Source organism: Danaus plexippus, chromosome 12 (assembly GCF_018135715.1).
Source record: "Danaus plexippus chromosome 12, MEX_DaPlex, whole genome shotgun sequence".
Classification (NCBI taxonomy): Eukaryota; Metazoa; Arthropoda; class Insecta; order Lepidoptera; family Nymphalidae; genus Danaus; species Danaus plexippus.
This window is the reverse complement of record NC_083545.1, coordinates 7,319,886-7,332,471: the sequence shown is the minus strand read 5'-3', so window position 1 is coordinate 7,332,471 and position 12,586 is coordinate 7,319,886. Positions and strand designations below refer to the sequence as shown.

Sequence of the window (12,586 nt, the reverse complement as noted above, 5' to 3'; positions counted from 1 at the left end):
ACTTCGGTTTTAAGGAATTATAAGGCCATTACTGGAACAAACTCTAAACGCCTCTAAATCGGTAAAATATTCACTAATAGTATTCATAAAATTTTGCAACTGGCGTAATTATTTCTGTGACGGTTCTGATTAAATCTGAATAACTGTTTTTTTTTACGCTACAAGACAATTCTTTGCAAACACACATAATCAATACACTCATAAAGTTATCTTAAAATCGTTAGATAGATAACATTTTAAAGTCATAAAAGCGTGAAAGAAAAATAACAGAAAGAATGTCTGAGTTGAAAAATAACAAAGTTTGAGCTACCATAAAGATCTTTTATTCATTCGTCAGATAATCTACATTGAATCATTTGTTTTATTTTGTATATAAGAAACGATCGATGGCATATCGTAAGACGAATAACACGCTCCTTTATATAGCTGGCGATATTCCAAAATAATCCTGGCCAAGTCGGTAGTTACATAAGTTGCAAGGGATGCCACGGGCGGTGCTCCGGAATAGGTCGGTTCTGCTATGAGAAATTACTTTGTTATTGCTATTACATATGAACGAAAAAATAATGATAATAATATTTGGTAAGAGATATTTTTTTTATAAACATGTCGTTTAGATTTTTTTTCTATTCAACAGATAAATGTACATATATAGCTACATATATATTCAATTCCATGACACAAACGTCATAAGTATTTCACGAGCCGCTTCATATCGTCTAATGGAGTCTCAATAATGCAAATTGCTCGCTCCCTCCGCTCGAACTTTATATATTTTTAATGCATTCTATCTCAGTCTAGATCCATGAAGTCTCGATCTAATATCTCTAATTAGACTGAATCCCGAGTCTTTACTTATCCAAATTTAGTAACTAAGTGACCGCTTCGGTTTATGTTGCTATAGCTTCCGACTTCTATAAATATTCTACAAGTTATCCACTACTTCAATATTCAAGGATCAATACTCCCTCTTAGTGTAACGCTATGTCCCACTTCTGAAAGACCTCATCGAACACTGCTCCCATACAACGAACGACTTTCAACTTGTAAAACATCAAGTACAGAAATATAATTAATCATTACAATCCGAAATATTCAGCACTATGCTCACAATTTTTATATTTTTTTTATATGGAAAAAATATTTATTTCTACTCCATAAATGTCAAATGTTTTAATTGATAGAAAAATATGTATTTTAGTGATATATTCCATTAATTTTGAATTACCATAATTTGTTATAGTGTTTGCAACTAACTGTTAAACACCAAAAATACTATAAAAGGCTTAACACGCCAACACCACGTGTTCTGTCTTACATTGCGTTTGTTACGGATAATTGAAAAAAATATTAAAATCAAGAAGCATTTTTACTTGCCATTGATTTAAATTGAATAAAAAACTTATACACATCATATTTTTGGCTACAACTTTTATATAAATTTTATTTTCGTCGATTATTCTATTAAAACGATCACAAAGACGTTATTATATCTAATATTTTGAAAATAGCTTCTTTCAAAATATACTCAAATACAGACAGGAGACACAAAACATATAACTTTTTAAATAATAGAAAAAATATATCCCAAAGTAACATATACACAACAGGCTTCATTTTTTTCACATCACTCAGTTACGTTACGTTATAATATATAAGGCATTATGTTTAATTTTAACGTAAACAGACGAACGAGTTAATTACGTATATAGAAAGCTTTATCACATAATATGTGACAGAAACAGCGTACTATAAAATGATTTACTACACTTATGTATGGATATAAACTTTTCAATTTATATTAAATAATTTACATTATAATAAAATGAATAGAACCGTTAAAAAAACCAATGAAAAAAATATATAATAGACAACAATAAATTGTCTTGAAAAAACATATAAAATATAAAATAATATAGGACTTGGTAATGACTTGTAAGTCTTAATTATTATATATAAATATTTTAGTAATACTTAAATGACTTGAAGACAGCTCACCTGTAATCTTCTCACAAAAAGCCGGAGTCGAATGCAAACGTATGCATTACTCGGTTCACGCCACTTCAATTATAACCAACATTTAAAATATATTAATCGAAAATTAAAATAATAATAACACCATATATATTGTTGTAATTCACGTGTTCTTGTGTGATGTCATTTACATAATTCTTATCGTGTTTATTTCCCCGTTCCTCAGACGTGTGGACGTCTGAACGCACCTTATTACACTGAGCCGAGGGGTAGGAAAACCGTATTTCGATACTACGTTGTCACAGATTATTAAGACAGAGGAGCCATTAAAAATAACGCCGTAGTTATACCTAATATATTAAAGGATATATTCTAAGTATATAAAAATTAGACAATATACAACTTTGTCTTGTGTAAGGATTTTTTATTTTTAATCTTTTATAAGATGACTTTTTTCATTTTTATAATGACAATTGAAATTACAGACTTTGTATTTTTAATACATTTTAAAGCAAAAAAACATTTCAATATATAAATGAAAAATAAATTAAATTTAAATAATCTGTGGTCGTTACGGGCGAGTGCTAGACAGAGAGGAGGAATCGGTTTCTTTGTTATAAGAAAGGGACGGCACGTATTGACGATTGTAGACCTTATTTGACCAACCTTTCTTTCGACTCAAATAAAATATGAGTTTCCAGAAGGCTTTAGGCTTGCGCAAGTGACGAATTATTAAAGGATTACTGAAGCCTCGTCTTGTATAGATGTTAGTCCAATACTTTCACGACTTTTATTTGTATTGTAAAAGTAATTTAAAACTGTTTTTAATTAAAGTAAAGTTTTGTGTTTCTATCGATCCTCATCCCGCTGTTGAGTTTTGTTTCAAAGTTTTCTACTTATTTTGTAAGAAGGAATTGTTTGCTCAAAGTATAACTTCAACTGTCAGATACAGATTTTCAATAGATTTTCCATTTTCATTACTCAAATAGAAAGTGAGATTATGTTTGACTATATCGTTGTAATTTATAGTTGTATAAACTTTCCATTTTTAAAAATCAATTTTTATTCATATGAATAAGTGTTTTTCAAAATACTAGTTTGTTTATATATTTTAATGAAGAAAATGTGTGAATAATTAAATTTTATTAGTAGACCTTTCTTTTATCTCACTTTTAAAACCACTTCCTGTAACATAGAGCTACGAAGCTTGTGCTACGGCGCTACGGTGCTACGACACTACGCTTGCTACGAATATGCGTCGCTAGTCTCTGCAAGACTAAATCCCATTACTTGCTCATTACATTCGTGCAATTACAGCTATTTTGTTATATTTGTTATAAAACACAATAGAAACGGCTGTATGTATACAAACATACACCTTAATAGTATACAATATATTGCATATGTCTATCATACTATATATATTGTAAACCAATATATATATATATATATTGGTTTTTCAAAATATTGCTGTGTTTTTGGTCACCAAGAGTAAAACCGCAGGGTTTGTTATAACAAATAGAACTGTATTGTAATTTTCATAACGAGAATTAATGGGCTTTAAAAACCTTATAGTTCAATATAATGTTTTGATTCAGTCTTGGTGGTTATACGATGTGAAATATAAAATACGTTTATAAATATGTTAGGTACGTTTTTATTGATAAAAAAAAATACTTTTAGCATTTTTATTTGATAATTTGTTGTATTTTAGGTATAATGGTATTTGGAATGCTAATAGTTCATACGACATCGAACTTTACTGCAGAAATCAACCAAAGTTATAACACTACTTTCAAGGACTATCTGGATAAGTTCAAACCTAGTCAAGTTTGGATGGAGATTGAGGAAAGAAATAGATTGAATGGCTTAAACTGCAGTTTCAAAGACGAATTAGAAACGATACTGAAACGCATCGACCCCATAGATGAATTACTAGCGGTGAAAGTCAAAAATGGAAACCCTAGAGTTGTGATCGATAAGGACAAGGAAGCTAGGAGACAATTCAACCCACCGGGGAAGCTGTTGAATACGAAATTCGATCAGTTCCGAGTCAGAAACAGGTTGGTCGAGCTGATGAAGCAAGCGATCTACCAGGCTAGAAACAAGATGGTAATCATGCAGGAACTAAGGGCGAAATACAATAAGATATCGGTCTACAAGATGGGGTTCCTTATGTCCAAAACAGACAATGCGTGTAGAATTTTCGCCACGTTCGCCTACAAGTCTTTTAAATTCTGCACGTTACAGAGACAATACTCTGTCAAGAATTATCAAATGCTGCAAAACTTGGAAGCCATAGAAAGATTGTTGGACCTGTGGTTTGATGTGGACCTCCTCATAGATCTGATTTTCCTCAACCATGAAAACTGTCTGCGGATGTTGAGGATGGTGATAAGTAATAGGAAACATGCCTGGAAGTTCGTTGACTAAGCGGATTGCTAATACAATTCATCATATAATACAAATTCTCTATATTAAATCATAACATACTTTTAGAAAGACAGAAATGTTAATTTTATTTTCTTTGCACATACTATATAACTTATTGATGACAATATTTAATTTTTAAATCTAGACAATATTTCAAATAGTTTTTGTTACAAACACGAGAAGATTTGCTTATTTTCCCTATTTAAGTTTATTTTTTGCCACTTAAGGTACACATTGAATCTTGTTTAAGATATAATGTCAATACTGTTAACTGAATATAAAATATTTATGTAGGCTCTGTTAATGTTAGAGTGAACAGTTGTTGGATTTATATCGTGATAAATAAAAATTAATGTTCAAAAATGGATAGCGATGTTAAATGTTATGAAAAATACAAAACTAGATTATAACATTTATTCTCTAAAGAACTATTTCACTTGCTAAATAAACTTATTTTTCCATGAATGAAATCAAAATAAAAATATATTTAAATAATCTTATTTCTAAGGGATTATGCCAAAAAAATAGTTTTGACTCATCTATAATTTAAAATCTTAGGCATTGCACAAACAAAGTAAATTTTACATTGAATAACATAAGATGAAAATTGGTAGTTTTGATCATTTATATAAAACGATAACCCATCATTGGAACCCATCGAAAAAAAACCTCGGAGAAATCTCTGACAAAATGTTATAAAATAATATCAGCTGTTTTATAAATATGTTACAGACAATTACCAAAAAGTAATTAATGGGCTATAGAACGATGTATTAACCTATTAATTTTTTTGAAGATTTTTATCAACAACACTTATTCAAAGTAATGTTGAAAATTTCATACATTTATATCGAACTCGGCTTAAGACGACACGCAGTATTTATTTCAACAAAATTAGATTCCAGGAAATAGAATATCAGTTGACGATGTTATCAATGTATTCTACTGATTTGATACATAGTAAAAAAGAAAAAATCTTTAGGTAATAAAAAGGAAGAAAGGAAAAAGAAAAGGTCATATTAAAAAAGGCCTAGATAAAGTACTAAGTTCCTAGGAATCTCAGTCATCACGCTTGTGATTTGTATTATATTATATTATACATCGGATATATGAACTATGAGACGAAACCTGTCAGCATTCCATGGATTCACCGAGCGGGTGCCGGGTTCATCGCGTTGCAGGGAGAGGAGCTTCATCAGTACCTGGGACTTGCGACCCAGGAGTAGGTTTAAGGGGCCCCTATCTAATGCTCTATTAAATGCTGTATTGAAATATCCGTAGTCATTTTTTTTTTATGTCCCAAGGGGGCAAACGAGTAGACGGCCTACTTGGTGGGAAGAAGTCACCGTCCCCCATTTACATCTGCAACACAAACGGTGTCGTAGATGCGTTACCGACCTTGTTTGTGGAGGGGCCACCTGAACACTTGATGTTTAAAATACCCCATGTTGTTGCTCTTTGGGAATATTCTCGGAATATTCCCCGTTGTACAGACGACAGAACCCACAGAGGGAAGTCACATCCCTTGGGAGGTGTAAGGGTTCTTGATCGTTTGTCAGCATGAGATCGTCGATAATGCGAACTGGCCGACGTTGGATAGAGTCAAATGGACGAAATTAGTAAGTTCTGTAGGGCATCGGACCAGGGGTGAGAAAAGTACTCCTTGTATTAACGAACCTAGGCTTTATATTTTCTCATTAATTTATTACTTATTGCGATTATTCATCAGTTCATCTATGTGAACAACTTATATTAGAAATAAATAAAACTAATATTTTTTCAGATTATTCTACACGTATTTTATTATTTTAAAACACTACATACTCCCAACGTTTCGGTTACTTTTCAGCAACTGTGATCACGGGCAGACGAGATGTGAATGCCTGTCAGTTGGTCCTGTTACTTATCACATACCGCCAACGATTTCTTAATGTTCTGGCTAACCGCTCTGGATGCCGGCAGAATGAGCTTACGGTGTCGCGAGGTTCTGCAGTGTGGTCACGGACATGGGATTTTTTATATTTTTAAGGGGGGGTCCCAGATGTTAGCCTCACGGATTAACCTCGGTATATACTTGTCTTCATGAGCGAGGATTTGTGGTTTATCAAACCGAATGTAGTGGTCTGGTTGGTCCATTGTGTGTTCACACACTGCTGACTTCGACGCACGCCTATTTTTGAACCTTCGCCTTCAAGAACCACTTGAAGCCACCCACATTTGAGCGACAACTTGCGATATTACCATATGTAAAGGGAGTTACTGACAGAATATGCAACATCTTGAAGCATGTTTCGATCATAAATAGTATAAACTATATACAAACTACACAAGAAAGTGAGCTAACTCTTGAGACCTATTAAGAATACCATTCCTTTACAACAAACGGGTGTATACAAACTCGTTTGTCACTGTGGCTTGTCATAAATTAGACAGAAAAAGAGGAGCATCGGTACAAGGGTGAAAGAACATAACTCAGACATCAAAATTAGGCAGGCGTCGAAGTCACCAGTGTGTGAACACACAATGGACAAACGAGACCACTACATTCGGTTTGATAAATCACAAATCCTCGCTCGTGAAGACAGGTACATAACGAGGTTAATCCGCGAAGCTATTGAATTTTAAAAAAATCCCAACTTCAATAGAGCAGATGGCGGTGGGCTCGAGGACGTCGCGACACCGTAAGCGCATTCTGCCGGCATACAGAGCGGTACGCCAGAAATTAAGAAATTGTTGGCGGTAGATGATAAATAACAGGACCAGCTCGACCAACAGACATTCACATCTCGTCTGCCTGTGATCACAATTCCTGAAAAGTAACCGAAACGGTGGGAACATTTAGTTTTTTAAAATAATAAAATACGCGTAGTATAAACGGAAAAAATATTAGTCTTATTTAAATGAATAGTCGCGAAAGTCTTAGATCTCATTAACTAATTTTCCATTTAAATAGCTTTTTTAAAATACATAGTAATTACATATTAAATCCATCCATCCATCGACACGAGCAGGATCGAACCAGCAGCCTTCGCAATATCGATATTATAAGTTAAACATTGCTTTAATATTAAAAACAGTTATACCTACAAATATACTGATCGCCCACTGACATAATACTTCCTATTAATGTATTTTCTTAAGCTGTGGCATTATTTTTGTTGCTATTTAGTTTGTTACACCTGTACTCTGCATATAGCATTTCATGCAATACAATTTCATCACTATTATACTCTATAAACTTCAGTATATACTATATATCTAATATAAGTAGAGATTCAAGTATTTTAATTATTGGTAGGATTTTTTTTAAACATTTCATCTTCAATTACCGTATAATGAAGGGTATCCCAATATTTGAATGTATTCATGATAAGCTCTAGATATTCCTCATTATGTATGTATATATCTTATATCAGCTATTATTGTTAATTCCAACAGAGTAAGCCATTTCCCTTATAAGGTTTTAATAATCTAAATAATGAATTATGTAAAATTTAAAATAATTAAAAAAAAAACCTGTGTTATGTGTATGTTTATAAATTATGATTTTTTATTGGAGAATCATAAATGAGATTTAATGGCACGCGATAAAAAAAACCATATGATAAACATTTCATATAATATTAACATGTTGAGAGTGAGCCGTAAATTCCTAACATGATTTTAAAATATCTGCTTCTATTCATCCGTCTCAGTAAGTATATTTTAACTGACCCTTTTGTCGAACAAATATAATCGACGGTTCCTAAAATCTTTATCTATTTTCTACATTTTAACAGATGATTATTAACAGAGAATTTACTTTTTAACATAATCCCCAATTTTCTAATAGCAGGTGGGAACGAAAATCAAATTGAATTTATAGATGTAAGAGTATACGATAACACTATTGATGTGGATCGTCTCTTGTTTGGTGATATCACTAGGATGGACGATCTCCATCTGCCACCCTTGAAAAACGATATAGACTACAAGCTATCTGAAAGAACACCAGAAGAAGGAACTCTAGAAAACGAAATTCCCGCTCATATTATGGATATGACCGATATAAACCTCCCCAACATGGAAAATAGCTCTGATGTTAAAGAATTCAATGAAATAAGCAAATCGGTGAGGAACTTAACTGATGCTTACAAAAACAAACCTGGAATACTATCGAGGCGACATGGATTTCAAGACAGAGAAGACAGCTCTGGAGAGGGCCCTAAAAAATATTTCAAAGAAACTGATAAGAAGAATAAATTAATTAACATAATGATGACATTCCTGATTCACGCCAGATATCAAATAAAGAAGGGCCTAGAGGAGAAACAGCCGATACGTGGTGACACCAGGTACAGAATAGGATATCTCTTCAACAGGATGAGACACTTACAGTACGAACAGCAAAAACTAGTAAGCGCAGCTCAGAAACAACGCAACCACGACCACTTCAGTCTCTATTCTATGACGAAACTTTACGAGAAAATAGTCCGCTGTGATGTTGACATCAGGGATACCATAAATTATTTGGAGGCGATAAACAAAGCACGTGATGTGCGCATCAAATATAGTTTGGATGGAAATTGACACATTATATTCTATAATTAACCACAAATTTACAACCTAAATCTAAATAATGAGCATTTTGTGTTTATCATTCATAAATCCTCGCAAACGATTACAGTGAAGTAGGTTCTTGTTTAAAAAAATAAGAAACGTTCCGTATTAAACTTATAGTTAGGTTACAGCTCCAAACGGACGTTCGACATTTTTTGGCTTCGATAATATTTTTTTTGTTTCCGATATAGATTATTTTTATTAAAACACATTATTGGTCTTGGTATAAAAACTATATATTGGAATAAATACAATTTGAGTTAATTAATTCAGATAAATTGCTTCCAATGTTTGCTCGCGTATACTGCTAATACTACTTCTTATTGTTGTTTTATTCATAGGAAACAAATAAATAAAACAGAAGAATAAGACTCCATTACTAATGTCGTGATTAATTCTTAACTCCAAAATATTTTTTTGTATAATATTTTTTATTGCTCATTAAATACGTTTGGTACACAACACATTTTCTAAATGATTATTTATTAATTTTAATTTTTATGATTATAAAAACATATACTTAAATAATATTTAAAGAGCTCTAAATGTTTACTTTTTTTGTTAAACACGATTGAATTTGTAATAGGTATTCATGTTTTGGATCGTGTTACTTATTACCGTCAGTGCGACATTATGATGTATTTTATCTTTATTTAGCTTAAAGTCAATGGCATGCTTTTAAAAAAAAACTTCTTTTAACACATCATTGCTTCTAATGGAAATGAATTGTTTAAGGTGTGAATGCAATTAATTCCACAAACATCACCATACCAAGTTTGGATGCTATGTTCAAATCGTTATCTGAAGATTTACTGGACGATTATCCCTCGAATTTGGTTGTGAAGAAACTCTCAATTGATCTGGAGAAGCTGGATATGAATAACATAACGAAGAAACTAGAAGTGATGAGAAGAAACCTTAATGATTCAGACGATACAGGTGCTCTGGAAGAATTCAACACTCGACGTTTAGGAACCCACGGAAGTGCATGGCAGAGAAACAGAGCGATAGACCTATTAGAAAGAGTAAAAGTTTATGACATTATGTTACAACTGATTTATCAAGCGAGACATAAAGTCAAACAGATCGAAAGTGAAAAGTACTACAATTCAAAGGACACGTCATATCGTATAGCGTTCTTATACAGACGATTAAGAAGGATTTGGAAGAGAATGCACGACATCTACACTACCATGAAGCTCAATATGTAAGAAATTTACGAGTTAAGTATTTATATAATAAATTTATTAATGACCTAAAAACGAACCTGAGTTACAGTAAACTTGTAAACATATTTGACACATTGGTGCGTTGCATATGCATCACTTAATCCACTCATGCGACTAAATGCATACCGTAAATGAAGCTGCATGTTTTGTAACGAAATAAAAATGCTAACCATAACTCTTTCTAGATACGAAAATAACAAACACAGAGGGAAGTTCCAAGTGATTGAAACGTATTTGATCCTCCACCACAAAGCCGCCAAACTCCACGTCGAGTTCCTCTACATGTGGTGGGTCCTTATAAAGTTACATGAGAAATACCATTTCCGACACAACGCACCCAATACGACGCCAAAACAAAAATATATTTGGTAAACTAATATACCTTTACTCTCATAGGATGTTTTATTTCAATGAGCCTTTAAACTTTATACGCGCCTCTAAAGCCTTAAATTACAATAGGCATTTAACAGTCATTCTCAATTTTTATTACTTTCCATCCACCATTTAAACACTGAAATTAATTTAAAAAGATTTCACAGCGTAATCAAAATTAAAACTTTATCTCTTACTCTGTTTTAAAGAACAGGCAAAATACTCTATAATTTCAATGTGAATGAAGCCATAGCATAAATAAATAATAGTTTAAAAAAACAACCTAACCTAACCTAACCTAACCTAACCGAACTATAGAAGAGAACAGAATTTTCAATTATAAAGTAATTATATTACAGTAGAAGAAGGTGAAACAAACATTCATAGTTAATCACCTCGAAGTAAAATTATAATAAAATTTAAGTTATTAACAGAATAATTTAAATCAGAGTTAAAAGCGTGGATTGCTTGATGTTGAATACAATAATTCTAGTAGCAACTATCTATGAGAGGAAAGTTATGAAATGTAGTCCAATACACCCCACGCTTTTACGTTTTGAAGAAAAACTTGATAAATCTGCACATAACGAATTATGAGTTAAAAAATAAACAAACACAATGTTATAGGTTTAAACGAATAAAGCTAGCGAAAGCTCATTGCAGTCTTGTAGGCTTTACATTAATCGACTGTCATAATGACCCGACAATTTTGTATGTTATCATTATTCGTGAAACAAAACAAAACACGTCGCAGCCGTTGAACTAAGAACGTGTTACGTACGCGCTACATATTATAAAATAAATGAACATCGCCGGGGTAACATCGTTGCATGGATAAGATAACAAGTGACGACGCTGACTCCGCGGAACGAACACCAAGCCGTGTGAACCAGGAGATTCCTGATACGAAACAAGCAATAGAATGGCATTGCTATCCTAACATCAGGGCAATCATGTAGTCTTAGGTATAGGTTATAATTTTAATATGTAATTTTTATTATAATATACATATACAAGTATGTTTCCTAGTTTTCCTGGAACCTCCAGTTGCCACCTTATATAATTAACGGACTATTCTAAGACGAAACCACTTAGCGTTCAATGAAAGTCTTACCACTCGTTCTGAATCTCTAAGCTCTTATATTTATTATTCTCGTCATGCCGAATAAAAGACTTCAATGTATTCGTATCTTGGGCCTTGTTACTTGATCCTAACCCGACCCTGTTACTTTGTGCACCTATTATAAACTGCTTATGGAATTGAAGTCGTGACTCTAGCTCTGGGGCATCTTTGTCTTTTGGGAGCGATGTAACGACTTTAACATGGGATTTCCCCAGGATATATCTCTTGGAAACTCTCAGGTGTTTATAGAGCTCCGATAGCCTTTTCCGACTCATTCCAAAACTTTTGCGATCCCTGAATAAAGCTGACGAATCAGCCTTAAGCGCGAGGTCGAGCCACAACTTCAACATCTTTATGACGCATGCATCTAAATTTGACAAAAGGGTTTTATTAAAATCATAGACGAGGAAACGCCAATTTAAACGTGAAGTTGGGTAACTGTCGTTGATGTCGTTGAAGCTTTTTTCACGTTACTGATCTGTTGGCCATCTACCTTAAGATCGTTTAAAAAGCTATCTACTATTCCCTGATGATGAAGTACGACCTATATTATCAATCTTACCACCGAGAAATTTAAATGGTGCATTTTTCGCAACTGTAAAATGTTAAGCTTCTAGCATAAGTAAAATAATTCACAAAAGCTAGAAATACTCTTATACGCCACTCATTGTGAAATCTGCTTTGACGGTTTTGAAAGTTCTGTACTATCAACAATTGCTAGGTTTGGATTAAAAACTATCTTTTGGAAAACCGAGACTGATTTAACATGTTATGTTGCCTATTTTAACCTAATGTTGTTTCATGAGAACACTATATGCCTATACTTTCCACCGGTAGCAGAGATAGGAATATCGAC

At 32.8% G+C, this 12,586-nt stretch overlaps 3 protein-coding genes across 4 annotated transcripts in view; 2 read left to right on the top strand and 1 right to left on the bottom strand.

Moving 5' to 3' along the window:
• Positions 1–2,204, bottom strand: part of LOC116772662 (uncharacterized) — a 138,179-nt gene extending 135,975 nt beyond the window's left edge. Inside the window, exon 1 of the mRNA XM_061522346.1 lies at positions 1,999–2,204. The gene's annotated coding sequence lies outside the window, so the exon portion shown is untranslated. The remainder of the gene's footprint in view (positions 1–1,998) is intronic.
• Positions 2,205–3,524: 1,320 nt separating this feature from the next.
• On the top strand, positions 3,525–4,794 carry LOC116772531 (uncharacterized). Its single transcript, XM_032664751.2, has 2 exons — positions 3,525–3,623; positions 3,689–4,794. The coding sequence occupies exons 1-2, from the start codon at positions 3,617–3,619 to the stop codon at positions 4,405–4,407; spliced, it is 726 nt and encodes a 241-aa protein (XP_032520642.2). The 5' UTR covers positions 3,525–3,616; the 3' UTR covers positions 4,408–4,794.
• A 3,155-nt stretch (positions 4,795–7,949) lies between these two features.
• LOC116772773 (uncharacterized) lies at positions 7,950–10,622 on the top strand. 2 transcript variants are annotated; one of them, XM_032665073.2, is made up of 3 exons: positions 7,950–8,101; positions 9,742–10,213; positions 10,421–10,622. In XM_032665073.2, exons 1-3 carry the CDS (start codon positions 8,065–8,067, stop codon positions 10,605–10,607), a joined length of 696 nt encoding a protein of 231 aa, XP_032520964.2. In that variant the 5' UTR covers positions 7,950–8,064; the 3' UTR covers positions 10,608–10,622. The 2 variants fall into 2 exon arrangements, with proteins under 2 accessions (XP_032520964.2, XP_032520963.2); XM_032665072.2 differs by lacking the exons at positions 9,742–10,213; positions 10,421–10,622 and adding an exon at positions 8,240–9,385 and having other exon boundaries at positions 7,955–8,101.
• Positions 10,623–12,586: the final 1,964 nt, after the last annotated feature.